This window comes from Triticum dicoccoides, chromosome 4B (assembly GCF_002162155.2).
Source record: "Triticum dicoccoides isolate Atlit2015 ecotype Zavitan chromosome 4B, WEW_v2.0, whole genome shotgun sequence".
In the NCBI taxonomy this organism is placed as follows: Eukaryota; Viridiplantae; Streptophyta; class Magnoliopsida; order Poales; family Poaceae; genus Triticum; species Triticum dicoccoides.
The window spans coordinates 477,144,619-477,162,842 of record NC_041387.1 but is presented as its reverse complement, the minus strand read 5'-3'; the positions used below and the strand labels follow the sequence as shown (position 1 = coordinate 477,162,842).

The following is an 18,224-nucleotide window of genomic DNA, read 5'->3' as shown; positions in this document are numbered from 1 at the left end:
CAGAATGATTCCAAGATACCCGCGTGAACCTAAAAAAAATTGTGAAAAATTGAGGAGAGGAAAGACAAAACATCTACGTCAGGAGTCCTCACCAGAGCGACGAAGGGGGCTGAGCAGTAAAAAAAATCCTACTCTCCGATATATATAATCATAAGACTCAAAATAGTTTTCTTCTAGACTCAACAACGGCCAACAATCAAGGGGGCTCCTATGGCCGGTCAAGGCTCTCATACCAACTTGTCACGCCCAATATGTGATACTATCCTAAAGAGACTCGAAGGTCCCACTAAGGATAGAACCGCATATTGAAACGCTTTTGCAAGGTGGATATCATTACATCAACATTACATAATAGATGGGGATACACATAAGAGGCATACACCGCCACACGAATACAACATCACAATACATAAGAGCAACATCCGACTACGGATGAAACATAAACAGAAACTCAAACGACATCCACCCTGCTAGCCCAGGCTGCCGACCTGGAACCTATCCCATGATCGAAGAAGAAGCAGAAGAAGAACTCCAAAACAAGCAAACATCGCTCTCGCGTCATGATCATCGCAACCTGTACCTGCAACTGTTGTTGTAGTAATTTGTGAGCCATGAGGACTCAGCAATCCCATTACCATGGGTATCAAGACTAGCAAAGCTTAAAGGGAAAGGAAGGGGTAAAGTGGTGAGGCTGCAACAGCGACTAAGCATGATATGGTGGCTAACATACGCAAATAAGAGCGAGAAGAGAGCAAAGGAACGATCATGAAGCTAGCAATGATCAAGAAGTGATCCTGAACTCCTACTTACGTCAAACATAACCCAAAACCGTGTTCACTTCCCGGACTCCGCCGAAAAGAGACCATCACGGCTACACACGCGGTTGATGCGTTTTAATTCGTATCTGACGTAGAGTTATCTACAACCGGACATTAATAAATTCCCATCTGCCACATAACCGCGGGCACGGCTTTCGAAAGTTTATACCCTGAAGAGTGTCCCAACTTAGCCCATGATAAGCTCTCGCGATCAACGAAGGATATACCTTCTCCCAGGAAGACCCGGTCAGACTCGAAATCTCGGTTTACAAGACATTTCAACAATGGTAAAACAAGACCAGCAAAGCCGCCCGATGTGCCGACAAATCCCGATAGGAGCTGCACATATCTCGTTCTTAGGGCACACCGGATAGGTCAGCCTATGAGTAAAACCAGGCCTCGAGTTGCCCCGTGGTGGCCCCGCAGTCTGCCCGTTTCGGATCAACACTCGAAGGAGCACTGGCCCGGGGGGGTTAAAATAAAGATGACCCTCGGGCTCCGGAAACCCAAGGGAAAAAGGGCTAGGTGAGGCAAATGGTAAAACCAAGGTTGGGCCTTGCTGGAGGAGTTTTATTCAAAGCAAACTGTCAAGGGGGTCCCATAAATCACCCAACCGCGTAAGGAACGCAAAATCCGGGAACATAACACCGGTATGACGGAAACTAGGGCGGCAAGAGTGGAACAAAACACCAGGCATAAGGCCGAGTCTTCCACCCTTTACCAAGTATATAGATGCATTAATTAAATAAGAGATATTGTGATATCCCAACATAATCCTGTCCACCATGGAGCAATCTTCAACTTCACTTGCAACTAACAACGCTATAATAGGGGCTGAGCAAAGCGGTAACATAGCCAAGCAACGGTTTGCTAGGAAGGGTGGAAAGGTTAGAGGCTGACATGGCAATTTGGGAGGCTTGAAGAGCAATTGATTGGTAGTGTAGCAAAGCGATAAAACGAAGTAACTAGCATAGCAATGATAGTAGTGAGATCCAGGGTAGCGGTCATCTTGCCTGAAATCCCGCTAGGAAGAAGAACGAGTCCATGAAGAAGACGAACGGGCGTAGTCGAATGAATCCTCACAATCGCAACATTACCGAAACTAAGAAGCAACACCAGAAACAAACAAACAACATGGTAAATGCACAAGCATAAACATGGCATGATGCACAAACAAGTATGATGCATGTCCGGTTTAAATGAGGCATGGCATGGCAAAGTGCAACAAACAATACTACAAATTAAGTGGAGCTCAATATGCAATGAGTTGCATATCGACGAAACACCACATCGGGTTATTTAGTTCAGTCTCGTTTATGCTACTCATCAATATTAAATGTTGTTAAACATGGCAAGGGGTGAAGCATAATGAAACTACTTATCTAGGCAAGTTTAAATGAGGCCGGAACACCAAACAACAATTCCGGAAAATCCTCATATGCATATTTTGGAATTGGTACTGTTCTACCCTAAACCATATTTTAGAGTTGTTAAACATGAAAAGTAATGCCACCATGTTAAACTATGCATTTTCTAGCCCATTTACATATAAAGTTTATTTAAAACCGAGCTACAGTTATTTAGTTATGAAATAAATCATTTTATCATGGCATTTAAGCAAATTTAAACAAACAACATTTTAAGAATTTTAAACAAGGATGAAAATGGCATATTATGAAACTAGATGAAAAATTAAGCATTTTTCATATATAAATTATTTACATATGATGCACGGTTGTGGAGTTATTATATGCATGAATTCTAGGGGGTTTTCTGTAAAACAACGGTCTCTGGATAAATGGAATAATTCATAGCGCATTAAAAAAATACATGGGCCGAAATAGAGATCTGGCCCAGGGCGCGGGGGAAGCTGCTCACATTGGGCCTTGAGGTCGGTCGGTGGATCTGGCGGCCCACGGCGAAGGCGAAAGAGGGCTCGCGCGGCGCTGGGCCTTGCAGGCGCTGGAAGTGGCCTAGACGCGCGAGGTGGGGAGGCTATAGGCGCGTCGCTCTCTGTTCGACAGAAAACAGAGGAATATCGGCGCTGGAGCTCGCGACGGGAAGCAGGGGACACAGGGGCGGCGGCAGGGACTTGCGGCGACGCAGAGCTGCAGCGAGGTCGTGGGGGGCGCGGATCCGAGCAGGAGGCACCGGATCTGGTCGATCTCATCTTGTTCCAGTGGTTCAGAGACGGAGCACGGGGCGGCAGCATCCATGGCGTATGCGTCGGTCTCCTGTGAAGCTGACAGAGAGAGACAAAAAGATGAGAGGGAGAAAGAGAGGGAAGGGGGAAGGGCAGAGGGCAGCAAAGGGGCGGCCTGAGTCAAGGTCGCCGACGGGCGTGACCTGGAGGTGCTCGTGGAGGTCCAGCGAGGAGGAGCCGGGGCTTGAGCGGGCGTTGGCTGCGGCTCGGGAAGGAGGAGCTCAGGCTCCTGGCTAGCGTTTGACGGCAGGAGGCGGCATGGATGCAGATCAACGGCGGCTGGTCTCGAAGAAGCGGGGCGACGACCATGGTGTCGAGGCAGAGCTCCTGTTGCACGAACAGATAGAGGAATGAGGCTTCGGGAGTGAAAAGAGGAACCAAGGGAAGGAGGAGAACCGTGGGAGGAAGGAGACGTCTCCGACGAGCTGGCAGGTGACGCGCGGGACGACGACGGTGGATGGATCGGGAGGAGGTTGTGGCTGGCTGCGTGCGGGTGGAATTTGGGCGGTGATGAGTGGTTGGTCCGGTTGGAAAATCGAGGGAGGATTTTTGGATCGGAAGGGGATCCCGAGGTGGAGGAGGAGCAGCGGCGGCGGCTGGGAGGATGGGACAAGGCTCCTAAATTTTAGGGTTAGGCAGGTAGGTATGTGGTCTATTTATAGACAGAGGAGAATGTTTGGATCATCCGATCAAAATCGGACGGTCGAGAAAAACAGACTAGGGAAGCTCAAATAAGAAAACGGTGAGGGACGTTGGGGGATGATCCGAATCCAACGGTGATGACTGAGCAGGTCGGGTTCGGGGTAGTTTTCGGACGCGCGAGAGGGGGTCTGCACTGTGCAAAAGGGGTCAAACGGTCGGGCAACAAAAGAATGGTTGGTCTAAGAAAGGTCAACGGACGCAACGGAGAGAAGTGAGAAGCGGCAACTACGAGCGGATGCAAGTTTTAAGAAAACAAAGCAGATGCAAAGCGCATGATGCCAAGATGAAATGCAACAACAACACCAATAAAACATACGACGGTCATGCAAAACATGGAAGGCATCTGGAGCGCCGGTCTTGGGGCGTTACAATGCCCGTTTCTGTCGTTCTTCCTCATCACAAACAGTTCTGCTGGATCAACCATATGCCCTACATCACACACGCAACTAAAATCTGAACCGTGTTTGATGCATCCGTCATCGCAAATCTTTGGCACATTTTTGACGGTTTTATTACAACACCGTTTGCGATTATTGCATCGCATACAGTTTCTCGAAGGGTCTCTAGTCACAGTGTCGCATTAGCAGCATCCTGTAGTAGTGAGGTAGCTGAAAACTCCCAATAGTGATTGTCGGAGATTTTTCAATAACATTAATACCATTCACTTGGAATTGTTTCTTCGGAAAGTGCATCGTATGCTCATTACCATTGATATGAAAATTGACCTTGCTTTTATTGCAATCAATAACATCTCCTGCAGTATTCAAGAAGGGTCTACCAAGGATAATCGACATGTTGTCGTCCTCGGGCATCTCAAGTATAACAAAGTCAGTTAAGATAGAAACATTAGCAACAAAAATGGGCACATCCTCACGAATACTGATAGGTATGGCAGTTGATTTGCCAGCCATTTGCAAAGATATTTCAGTAGGTGTGAGTTTATTCAAATCAAGTCTTTTATGTAAAGAGAAAGGCATAACACTAACACCAGCTCCCAAATCACATAAAGCAGTTTTCACATAATTTCTTTCGATGGAGCAAGGTATAGTTGGTATTCCCGGATCTCCAAGTTTTTTAGGTACTCCATCTTTAAAAGTATAAGTAGCAAGCATGGTGGAGATTTCAGCTTCCAGTATTTTTCTCTTATTGGTGATGACGTCTTTCAGGTACTTTGCATAAGGAGGCATTTTTAAGATATCGGTCAAGCGAGTACGCAAAAAGACTGGCCTCAACATTTCAGCAAAGCGTTCAAATTCTTCATCATCTTTCTTCTTAGTTGACTTAGGTGGAAAGGGCATAGGTTTTTGAAACCATGGTTCTCTTTCCTTACCGTGTTTTCTAGCAACAAAGTCTCTTTTATCATATCTTTTATTCACGGGTTGTGGGTTATCAAGATCAAGAACTAGTTCTATCTCAACATCATTGTCTGGATCTTTATTATTTGGTTGAGTGTCTTCATGAACCTCATCATTATTTTTTTCTTTATCGGAAAGTGAGTGTTCAGTACCAGATTGAGTTTCAGCATGAGAGATAGAAACTTCATTATCATTATCAGGAGGTTTTTCTACTTCTGGTTTAGAGGCATGCAAAGTCCTATTATTTTTCTTCTTCTTTTTCTTTTTAGAAGGACTAGGTGCATCAGTGTTAATTCTTTGAGAGTCTTGTTTGAATTCTCTTTGGGTGTCCCTCAGGATAAAGTGGTTCCTGAGTCATTTTACCTCCTCTAGTTTTCTACTCTAATAGCAAAGTCTCTTAAATCATTGTTCATTTCATCAAGCAACTCTCTTTGAGATTTAGCAACTTGTTCTAATTGAGTTTGAACCATAGAGGCATGCTTTCCTACACCTCTAACATCGTTTGAGATTCTAAATAACAAGGCATTTAAGTGAGCAATCATATCAAAATTGTATTTCAATTGTTTCATCACATTTGCAATGAAGTGATCTTGCTTTCTAATGTAATTATCAAACTCGTAAAGCCATTGGCTAGGATGTTTATTATGAGGATTATCACTATCATTGAATTTCATTAAAGAATTGACCTCTACGACCTTAGGTGGTGGTGGTGTATCAAGCCCATGTATCTTCAATAGGAGGTAAATTTTTAACATCCTCTGCTTTAATACATTTGTCCTTCATAGATTTTGTTACCTCTTGCATATCTTCAGGACTGAGATATAAGATACCCCTCTTCTTCGGAGTAGGTTTAGACAGTGTTTCAGGAGGATTCCAATCATCATAATTCTTCAATATGTTATTCAATAATTCTTCAGCTTGCTCACTAGTTCGTTCCCTGAGAATACAACCAGCACAACTATCTAGGAAATCCCTAGAAGCATCGGTTAGTCCATTATAGAAGATATCAAGTATTTCATTTTTCTTAAGAGGATGATCAGGCAAAGCATTAAGAAATTGGATAAGCCTCCCCAAGCTTGTGGGAGACTCTCTTCTTCAATTTGCACAAAGTTAAATATTTCCTGCAAGGCAGCTTGTTTCTTATGAGCAGGGAAATATTTTTCAGAGAAGTAATAAATCATATCTTGGGGACTGCGCACACAACCTGGAGCAAGAGTATTGTACCAAGCTTTAGCATCACCATTTAATGAGAACGGAAATAATTTGAGTATATAGTAATAGTGAATCTTCACATCATGAGCAAAAAGGGTGGCTATGTCATTCAACTTAGTAAGATGTGCAACAACAGTTTCAGTTTCATAACCATGGAATGGATCAGATTCAACCAAAGTAATTAACTCTGGGTCGACAGAGAATTCTTAATACTTATCATCAATAAAGATAGGTGAAGTAGCAAACTTAGGATCACATTTCATTCTAGCATTCAAAGATCTTTCTTTATACTCGCGTAATAATTTTTCTGGATCATCTCTATCCTTACAAGCAAGAATATCTCTAGTTGCCTCCTCACCTGTAACATAACCTTCCGGTACCTTTGGCAATTCATATCTAGGAGGGCTAGTTCTAATAGGTGTTCCAAGATTTTTAGTTTCAAGCTCATCATCAGTTTAAACAATAACATGTTGTCTTACTCTAGCAATTTGTTAATCAAGAAATTCACCTAGTGGCACATTATCATCAAGCAAGGTACTAGCATCATCATGAGTAGGATTCATAGCAGAAGTAGCATCATGAATAACTTGTGACATATCAGAGTTAATAGCATGTGGTGGTGTTGCAAGTTTACTTATAACAGAAGGTGAATCAAGTGCGGAGCTAGATGGCAGTTCCTTACCTCCCCTCCTCTTAGAGAAAAAATCTTAGTATTAGCATCCTTCAGATTCTTCATAGTGATAATTCGATAATAATGCCAAGGGACTCAACAAAATATAGCTATGCTCCCCGGCAATGAGGCCAGAAAAAGGTCTTGATAACACACAAGTATCACTACAAAAAGTAGACTTCCGTGATGACATGTGTTTGTCACAGTAGGTTACATTTCCTGTCATGCGTGTACATCCATGACGATTTTATGACAGAATCAAGATAGTCATACCTGTGCTGTCATAGAAGTGTTCCATGACGTTACCAAAATTATCATCACAGAAGTGTCCACTTCCATGACGATAAATCGCGCGTCACAGAGTGCTTTCGTCAAGGGTGACCGACACATGGCATCCACCGTAATGGAACGTTGTTAAGCTCTCGGGTACGGTTTTGGATCCGATAACCCATTAACAGCCCCGACCAATGGGGATTTTCCACATGCAAAATCATCATTGGCTGGAGTAAACACGTGTCGGCTCACTGTTGGGACATATGTCATCCACTCATTGGACCGAAGGCGCCTATGATAGGTCGACACATGGCAAAGCCCAGAAGAGGCCCATTCCTGTGAAAAGGCCGGCCCGTTTGACTCGGTCAAAAGGTGGCGGGCGAGCCTACGAAAATCCTGTTAACGGCATGTTCGCATATAGCCCATTTACAGCCTGCTAGCCCAGGGCCCGTTACGACCTATCCGAATTTGGCCCAGTAGCATCATCTGGGCCGTCCAATATAATTCCAGCCCGTTTTAACTTCTGGCCCATGTATGGCCCATGATGTCTTTCAGCCCATATGAGGCCCTTTGTAACTCTTGGCCCATTAATGGCCCGTGGTGAAACTGGCTCGTAATGAACAGTGTATCACTTTATACCCATTAATGGCCCGTGGTGAAACTAGCCCGTAATGAACAGTGTATTACTTTATACCCATTAACGGCTCGTTATTCCGTTGGGCCATTTCCAGCCCATGTTATCTTTCATCCTTCTCAGGGCCCATTTATTCTTGGGCTCATTTCCAGCATTCGTTTACTTACGGCCCGTTACTGTCATTTTATGCTTGTGGGCCAAATTCAGCCCATGGTTACAGTCGGCCTGTTTGTGGCCCGTTAATACGTTGGGCCGTTTTCATAGCGTCATCAAATACGGCCGATTAACAACGACCCGTTATGGTCGGCCCATGAACGGACGATTCCAACTCTAGCCCGTTTACGACCATAATGCAGTCTATTATTGGCCCATGTTTGGCCAACCGATCATACGGCCCGTAGAAGGCCCATTGTGTCTATGACCCGTATAAGGCCCATTGTTTCTATGCCCCGTAGAAGGCCCATTATTTCTACGACCCTTAGAAGGCCCATTGTTTCTACGGCCCGTAGGAGGGCCATGGTAACTACAGTAAATATGTAGCCCATGGTTATTGTGGCCTAGTTTTAGAAAATAGGTTATTGCGGCCACTAGCAAACCGCGGAAAAAGAACTGCACTGACTACAAGCAAACAAATAAACAAGAAAATAAGGAAATAAATAAGCAAGCAACTTACGCTACGCTATCACGCCTATTACACATATTACATCCACTGGGCATCAAAGTTCGCCACCAGTGCAAATATAGGGAACAAAGCAGCATATAAACGCCGCAAGAAAACAAGTCCAGAACTGAAACCACTTCAGAAGAGCTCAAGAAGCAATATCCTGGGTACCCATAATGCTGGCAAGATGCTTAGCAAGCTTATTAACTTTCTCTTGTTTGGCGCTTAAATCCTCCAGCACTTGTTGTTGCACCAGAAAGTATGCATCTGCATTCTACAGGGACTTCCTCAGTCCTTTGGCTTCCTGTCGCATAACATTTGATCAATGTCTATCAACTTGAAGTTGAGACTCAAGAAGCCAAACTGATTCAGGCAACGAGTTCGAAGGGCTGGTGCTAGCAGTAGTAGCTAGTAACTCGAACACTACATCAAGACAGGACTTTGGGGTTGTCTCAGTGTCTTCAATATAGTTTTTATCAGCTTTCTTGGAGACCAACATGGATGTCATCTTGAACCTTATCTGCATTACTTCCTTTACCATTGCATAACTGTAGGATCGAAAGTATGTCTAGAGGGGGGGTGATTAGACTACTTGACCAAATAAAAAAGTTTCCTTTTCCCAATTTTAGTTCTTGGCAGATTTTAGCAACTCAGCACAAGTCAAGCAATCAACCTACACATGCAATTCTAAGAGTATAGCAGCGGAATGTAATTTTTTTGCATATGAAGGTAAAGGGGAGGAGCTTGAGAAGGCAAACGCAATTGGAGACACGGATGTTTTTCTCGTGGTTTAGATATGTGGTGCTATCGTACATCCACATTGATGGAGACTTCAACCCACGAAGGGTAACGGCTGCGCGAGTCCACGGAGGGCTCCACCCATGAAGGGTCCACGAAGAAACAACCTTGTCTATCCCACCATGGCAGTCACCCACGAAGGACTTGCCTCACTAGGGTAGATCTTCACGAAGTAGGCGATCTCCTTGCCCTTACAAACTCCTTGGTTCAACTCCATAATCTTGTCGCATGCTCCCAAGTGACACCTAGCCAATCTAGGAGACACCACTCTCCAAGAATTAACAAATGGTGTGTTGATGATGAATTCCTTGCTCTTGTGCTTCAAATGATAGTCTCCCCAACACTCAACTCTCTCTCACACATGATTTGGATTTGGTGGAAAGAAGATTTGAGTGGAAAGCAACTTGGGGAAGGCTAGAGATCAAGATTCATATGGTAGGAATGGAATATCTTGACCTCAACACAAGTGTAGGTGGTTCTCTCTCAGAAAATGTATGTTGGAAGTGTAGGCATGTTCTGATGGCTCTCTCCATGAATGAAGAGTGGGTGGAGGGGTATATATAGCCTCCACACAAAATCTAACCATTACACACAACTTAAAAATCTCAGTGGGACCGAATCGTGAAACTCGGTCAGACTGATTTAGCAAATAATGTGACCGTTAGGATTTTCAGTGGGACCGACATGTCAACTCGGTGGTACCGATCTGGTTAGGGTTAGGGCATAACGTAATCTCAGTGAGACCGATTACACAAAGTCTGTGAGACCGATTTTGGTAATAAGCTAACCAGAGAGTTGGTTAGGCAAACTCGGTGGGACCGATTAGCTCATCTCGGTTGGACCGAAACGTTATGAAAGGGAAACAGAGAGTTTGCATTGCAATCTCGGTGGGACCGATTGCTCATCTCGGTTGGACCAAAACATTACGAAGGGAAACAGAGAGATTACAATCCCATCTCGGTGAGACCGAGATCCCTATCGGTGAGACCAATTTGATTAGGGTTTTGTGGCAGTGGCTATGACATCTGAACTCGGTGGCGCCGGATAGAAAGAATCAATGGGGCCGAGTTGGAATTTTGGTTTGGGTCATATGTGGATGTGAGAAAGTAGTTGAGGGCTTTGGAGCATATCACTTAGCATTTTGAGCAAGAACCTCATTAAGCAACACCTCATCCCTCCTTGATAGTATTGGCTTTTCCTATAGACTCAATATGATCTTGGATCACTAAAATAGAAAAGTTAGAGTCTTGTGCTTTGAGCTTGAGCCAATCCTTTTGTCCTTAGCATTTTGAGGGATCCACTTTTCTCATCCATGTCGTGCCAATCATTGAGCTTTCCTGAAATATTTATCTTGAAATAGCATTAGCTCAATGAGCTATATGTTGTTAGGAATTACCAAAACCACCCAGGGATAGTTGCACTTTCAATAACAGTGTACTCTTCTCCAATATTTTATCCGTGTTCTAAAAGAGAAACAAACAAACACATCACAGGTTTACAATGTAGTATATGAAAGTCATTTGGTAAATCAGTTCAGTAGTAAGGTGGACAGGATAACAACATGAAACAAACATATATCTATGTAGTATGGTCACTGTATGGTCTATATCATTCTAGTTTATGTTGCGAAATCAAGATAGATACAGTTCGAATCATATCTATTTAAGACAAAGCAACATAGACAGAATATAAGTTTGGGAAACTACACAGCAATAACAACACTTGTAATGTGCATGGCATGAGAACATAACTGTTTATTCAATTGAAACTGAAATCAACATAGAGCAAGTTACAACAACAAACAAGTTAAAGAAACATGTTTAAAACATACCTGTTGCGCCATTGGAGTTTCAATTGCATCCTTCAAATTTGAAATTAGTTGGTATGAGTAAATATAGTGATGCAAGAGCAAAGTAGTATGAACCATAGCTACGGAACCTGACCTAAGAACAATTCTTCTTCTGCTTTAAGCATTGACTTGGGGTTCAGAGTGGTGGTCCTTGTTCTTTGGGCACTGCAGTTGCCTTACCAACACTACTAGAAAAAGGCCTACTAATGGCGCACCGGTTTTTCCTACTAATGGCGCACTACCGGTGCGCCATTACTAGCACGCCATTAGATTTTTTTACTAATGGCGCACCACTGGTGCGCCATTAGTATCTGGTATACTAATGATGCACCTGGCAGTGCGCCATTAGTATGTAACTCCATGCGCCATTAGTATGCCTCCCGGGGGGCCATATGTAACCATGTGCTTTGTCACACTAATGGCGCACTCTACCTTGATGCACCATTAGTATCCTTTAGCATACTAATGGCGCACTCTGCCTTGATGCACCATTAGTATGAATATTTGGTTTTTTTTTTGCTTTTCTGATTTTTGCACAGGTTACAAAATATATTATTGGACAGAATATAGACAGCAGCACACAGCAACATCACATTCATCGAATACAATAGAAGATTAGTCTCCGAATACAATTCACCATATTAGTCTCCGAATTCAAAAGACCGAACAAAGATAAAACATTACAAGTCTCAAGACTGCGAGTATCGTGTTTGTCTTCACATTAAAAGTCGATATCGATCATCTAAACTACCATCACATAAAAGAGAGTTGTGGTCATCACGATGAGCGTCATCACGATCAAACTGGTCTTCATACGGTTCCTCCAACGCTCCCTCCTCTCTCCCGCTAGATAGCGGGCATATCTAGATTCGGCCTCCGCCCTAGTGGTGTACCCTTTGTAACTGTTACCACTGAAATGGTGAACCTGTCTCCGACACTCCTCCCAGTCGTCGTAGACTCCGGGAACCTTACCCTTGTACACGACATACGACGACATATCTATGCACAAGCCAAACAATAGACAATACGTAAGCAATATGTAAGTATGCAACAAAAGGATCAGAAGAGAAAAGAAAGACATTAATAGCACAATTCATGGTCCTACTAATAAATAGCATTGATTACATCTAAGTTGAACGACTGTCAAACCAAAGAGACATACGAATTCATTAAAGTTTCATTACAACATGAGCCAATCAATGTTTCAGAACTACACATCACTACTTTCGACTCGACTCATCGGACAGGAGCGTGGATGAAGCCGTCGTCTGTCATGATGGTCATGAAATCACGGTCGTTGTCACCCTGCATTTGTAGCGTTCCATCTATCTCACTGTTGGACGGTTGATATCTGAGGAAGAACTGCCCCGAGGTATGAAGGACATCTTGATGGATGATGTCCGCAAACTCCGACTAGATGCGAAAGAATTCTTGTCTGAGGTCCGCGTCCTGGATTGCCGACAAGCTCGCGGCCCAATCTTTGAGATTATCTGGTAGCAGAAGGTGATGATGGTCCCTTACGATCACCCGCATGTGATGGAGGGCGTAGTAGGCATCCTTCTGACCGCCAGGCGGCTGCTTGACGCAACAGAACTTTGTATTGTGTGAGAAGGTGTGCTTGCCGTACTTACGAACTGCCCTGGTGAAGGTGCCTCCAGATTTGGCGTAGCCGGGGAGAACATCATCAAGAACTTTCTTGACATTTGTGTAGTCTATCTTGGAGTTACGGTTCGGGTCGAAATACGTGGCCATGGAATATTTTGGGCTTAAGAGGATGAGTGTGCAATGTGTGTCACTGCACAGAACACAGAATGTTAGAAAAAAAAAGAACGATCGAAATCTAAGAAATCATATGTTACGGGGTGGTTAAGGGATGACTTACTCGGGAAAGTAAGCCACAAGGAAGTTATCCTTATCTGGGTTTGCCAGAATGATGCCTTCGAGGTGTGAACTCGCAACTTGGCGGTCCCCAGCGCTGCTCAAGTGCTTGGCACGCATGTAGAAGGGGTCGACTATCACGATGTCCGGGGTCTTGTCTCTAATGATCCGCATCTCCATACTCAGCAAAAACAGCCGAACGAAGGTGTAGTGCAGCGGATGAAGGTTAAACATAGCAAAGATGTCATCAAACCGCAGGACGATCGTACCCCCGATGTCGCCATCCACAAAGCCCTTGCCCTCTGGCACCTTGGCCACGAAAACCGGGTATGCCACATCCTTCTCTCTGAGACGCCGCTTCTCCAAAGAAAGAACACTGTCGTGCAGACTCCGCATAGCACCGGTTGCAGCATTCAGCATATTTGGCGGTAGCATCGCCCTACCCGCCACATTCACCCTCCTCGAGATATCCTTAGGTGAAGGTGGCCCGTCCTGAGCACGGATCGAACTCGGTGTCGGCTGGCTCGCACCGGCGCCCTTGTTAGTCTTTTGTTTCCGTCCCTTTCTTCTTGATCTCCTGTAATGGGACAGAGTTTTGCTCACACACCGCCTTCTTGAGCGTGTTGGGGCTGATAATATTTCGCACCTCAGCTATCTGAGGCTCGGTGAAGGCGGGAGCTGGAGGCGTCTCCTGAGAACTGAACGCCAGACGACGCCTATTGCAATTGGATTTCTCCGCCGTACTAGCTAGATTGTGGTCGTCTTGGTTGGGTTCTTGAGAAAGAGGCCCGCAGAACTCGTCAGCGTACCCATGTTCGTCAAAGTACTTATCGACTTTGGTAAATGTACCGTCGTCGTTGTCGTCGTCGTCCGGATCCTGTGCCATAGGGCTGTCCGGATCCTATGCCATAGGGATGTCCGACATAGGGATGTCCGGTAGGTCTGGTAGCGTTGCGGCGTTCTTGCCATGGCTTGGCGCTGGCACGACTGGCGGTCTTGTGTGTGGGGTGGTGTCCCCCGCCCCCAAACGAATCTGGCTCTTCGGCCAAAGCAGCGGCCAGTTTACGCAGGAGCTGAGGGTCATCTCATCTTCTTCATCGGCCCCAGCGGGTTGAACCGGAGGTAACAGCTCGTCGCAGCCTGGCAGCACCTGAACCACTTCAACCCTATACGCTGTGGGTGGCATCGGATTACCGTGGAACATGCGGTTGCCCGGTTGAACGATTCTGCCCTTGGCGACATCGACCAACTCGGCGCCCACGAAGTGCAGAAGAGTGCAAGGAACGTCGGCGGTGCCCTGCAAAAACATGTACATGGCGTCAGGGATGCCCAGTCAAAGGCAAGGAGATGAAGTCATCGGCCGAGAGGCTTAGTTACCGTGATGGCGTCGAGCTCGACTAATGTCGAGGCACCGCCAACGGCGGGCGTGCAACTGACGGAGGGGGCGCTTGCTGACGAGGTGCCGGCCGGCGTACACGCGGGTGCATTAAGCTCCAATGCCCGTGCCGGCCCCGGAGACACGAATACCACCTCTGCCGGAGACACCAATGGTGCCGCCGCCGGAGACACCAATGGCGCCGCCTGCGCGCTGTGCGAGTTGCTGGCCGTGAAGCTGGGAACCGGGGGAAGCCCTTGTTGGCCGCCCGCAATCCACGTCGTCAGCCCATGAATCAATGTAGGCACCATGGCGTTGAGCTTCGTTCCCAGTTGTTGTTCCACTTGCTCTTGGACAAGCTCCGGAATCTGCGCCACTTGTGCCTTGAGTGCTTCAACCTCGCGCGTCTGGCTTTCCGAGCTGGCCTTTTTCTCCTTCCGCACACCAGCGGGATAGTATGACCCCCATTTTGTGGACAAGCCTTTGTCGGCCACACGACCAGCTGACGTCGGCTTAGTGAGCTTATCCTTGCTTTTCATTGCGTTCAACGCCCTATTTAAAGGGGTGTCGAAAGGGGAGCTCTGAGATGACCCCACGCTACTGCTTTCAGTTTCCTGCGAAAGGAACATGAACCATTTAGAAATATTGGGGATTAATTAGAGTGCAACCATATGGAGCTAATTACGCGGGGGTGTATTCCTTACCAGAACAAGCTCAAGCGCCATGGTCTTCGGATCCGTGGTAAGCTCCTTTGTTATCGGGTCCTCCTTGTACCGGGCCCTGACATAGTTCCTGGTCTGCTTGTTACCGTTGTATTTCTCGAAGCGGGGCGGTAGGCCTTGCTCGGCACGCTCCGCGTCCTCCTTGTCCCATATAGGCTTCGCCACTCTATAACCGCCGGGACCGAGTTTGTGTTCCCCTAAGTTCAACTCCCGCATTTCTTTCCCCCACTGACTTGATTCGGAGGTTGCACTGCTCTCGCACTTTATCTTGAACTCCTTGTAGTCATCTTCGCTCATCAAAGGATATTTCGCCTTGATCTTCTCATAACTATCACCTTTATCAATCATTCTCTTCATCGCGCTTCTCCAAGTAGACAGGGCCGTGCTCATCTTCGTGAGGGCGGCACTGTTCACTTTATTCCCTGAGAGGCGTGTGTTTTCAAATTCAGCAGGGAACTTGTATCGTTCGTGCTGCTTCATGAAGAGGAGGTTGCACAAATTCCCTCGGTCCTTATGCCTAAGGTTCTCGGTGTTGATCGAGATGGTGCTCCGGAGAATGCACCTGAGCTGAACCGAGTACCCCTTGACTATATGTTTGGGCTCCGTTGGATTCCCGTCGGAGTCCACTTGAGTGAATTCCTCCTTGAGGGTGTGGAGCGCATTCGGGCGCCGGTCCTTCCTTTGCTTCTTCGGTTGGCTGCCATCTGTGTGTGCGCCGCCATCATCAGTGGTGGCATCCTCGGCGGCACCATCAGTGGTGTCATCCCCGACGCCACTAGGGGTTGTGTAATCAAGATCGGTGTCTTCCATGGCGTCCTCATAGCGGTGAGGTTGTTCCTCCATCTCCTGGGACAACTCCCAGAATTGCTTGCCGCCCGAACCGCCGGCCTCATCGTTGTTGGCCATGTTTCGCTCTAAATAGGAAAACAGTTTGGTCAAAAAGTTGGTTATTGTCAAGGAACAAGATCATGGTCTCATTATTTAGGGTTTGTCGACACCGAGGCATCCTAAAAGCTAAGCTTTTATCATTTAGGGTTTGTCGACGCCGAGGCACCCTAAAAGCCTAAGCCGAGGCACCCTAGGTTGGGCCTAATCACTTGGCACTAATCACTTGGCTCTATTGCCACCTATGGTTTAATGCAGCAAGAATGGCGGGGCATTTGATCCTACTTAACTAAGTACTAAGATACCCCGGTCCATGCATTAGTCACAAGTACCCCATATGTCCTATTTTTAGCAAAGTCATGCTAAAATTCACGGAAAATTTCAGCATGACCTTTGCTGAAAATAGGACATATGGAGTACCCGAATTTGCCGGAACGGAAGTTAATCAACATTCCGGAAAACTCAAGGGCCTCTCGGGGTACCTGCAAATTCATCACGACACGATGGTCGGAGACATGACCTTTGCAAAATGGTCGGAGACACGATGGTCTTTCTCAATGTGATCAATTGATGGATCAACACATAAAACATGTCCAATAAGTATGATTTATAGAGTCAACATCAGTATGAATATATATAAAGTTTTTCTTCATCAGCCAGGCCCATGCAAGTAACTGCATCCAGCAACTATTTCTGCTACTCTGTAACTAACTACACTCTGTATTTATAGATTCATTTCAGATGAGATCAGATTGAGCTCCAACTGTAGCTGCAGCTGAGGGATGCATGAGCCATCATGCCAGCCAGCCAGGAAATAAACTTTACTTTCCAAAGGAAATAAAAATACAATGCATACATACATACTTAAGCAGGTAGATAGATAGATGGATAGATAGATGAGCATGTTTAGTTTACAATAATGAATATAAACAAGCAAAGAATGCATGCATGCATATCAAAAGTTGGCATCTACTGCTACTGCTACTGCTTGCCTCTGCTGCTATTGAATATTTATAATTACCTGAAATTGTTCCTTTCACTACAAGTAAATGCAACTTTTCCATTAATTAAAACTAAATTGTTCCTTCATGATATTCTCTCTTCATCTACCCCTGGGAGTATTTCTAACTTGAAAATCTCTGGTGAACTGCCTGATGATGTACTGGCAGTACAAGCTCTCTTCTTTTCTTACGTTTGCTTGTTCTGTACTTTTTTCTGTTAACTTATTAAAGCTGGTCTTTTCATATGGACAGCCCTTTCTTTCTCCTCTTGGCTTAAGCCCTAAACCCTAAAGCTGGTCTTGTGGCCTCATCCACTAACTAATGCAGGTCTTGCATTGCACACTGCCTTACAACTAGTAAAAAGAGCTTTGATAGGCTAGTGCATGGAAGATAGACACAAATGTTTTTTCTGCATCGAAGCATGGACACAAATGTTGATATTCTTAGTCAGTGTTTTTTTCTCTTTCGCCATTGATAGGCTAGTGCATGGAAGCTAGAACTCCAAGTACTTGTTTGTGGTATGGCAGTAACCAGTAGCTTACCAATTCATGGTGTTTGGGGTATGGCGAAAGAACATGTCTACAACTATCAGACCATCACAAGTATCAACAGAACATGTCTACAACCATGTAACAAATCATGTCTAGTTGATCTGATGTAACAAATCTGACCATCACAAAAATCAAAAGAACATCTATACACCATCATTCAGGCCATCACAAGCATAACAGAGCAATGGTATTTTCTTCAGTTACCTTTGATCTGGCTGCTTGGAATCCACTGACCTTCAGATCCGCTGACCAATCCACTAACCTGTTGTTCATCAAAAGGAAAAATAAATGAGCATACGTGGTGAGTAGAAGGGATTGGGGATTTAGGGTTTCTGTATGGGGTTAGAACTAGTCAAGTCTGAATATTACACAACCCTGAACATTACACAATTCAAACTACAGAACATACACTGTATTCAGTGATCTTTCTAAACAAGCTATAGAACATACACTGTATTCAAACTTGCTGCTATTTAAGCAAGTTTTTGTAAGAAAACTGATTAGGACTCCCAAAAAACTTGCTGCATTTCAATCAGACCAAATGTTTCACTTAATTTTATGAGTTAACTGAATTTACATTTAATCCAGTTAACCAAAATTACACTGAATTTTATTGTCAATTAAAATTCAGTGAGTA

General features: G+C 45.1%; 1 protein-coding gene across 2 annotated transcripts; it reads right to left on the bottom strand.

Moving 5' to 3' along the window:
- Positions 1-2,488: 2,488 nt before the first annotated feature.
- On the bottom strand, positions 2,489-3,630 carry LOC119293768. Of its 2 annotated transcripts, XR_005143207.1 has the most exons (3): positions 3,418-3,630; positions 3,165-3,348; positions 2,489-3,060 (listed from the first exon to the last, which is right to left on the bottom strand). XR_005143207.1 is itself a non-coding variant. In XM_037572133.1 (2 exons), exons 1-2 carry the CDS (start codon positions 3,328-3,330, stop codon positions 2,792-2,794), a joined length of 435 nt encoding a protein of 144 aa, XP_037428030.1. In that variant the 5' UTR covers positions 3,331-3,630; the 3' UTR covers positions 2,489-2,791. The 2 variants fall into 2 exon arrangements, 1 of the variants encoding a protein (XP_037428030.1); XM_037572133.1 differs by having other exon boundaries at positions 3,165-3,630.
- Between the last annotated feature and the right edge of the window lie 14,594 nt (positions 3,631-18,224).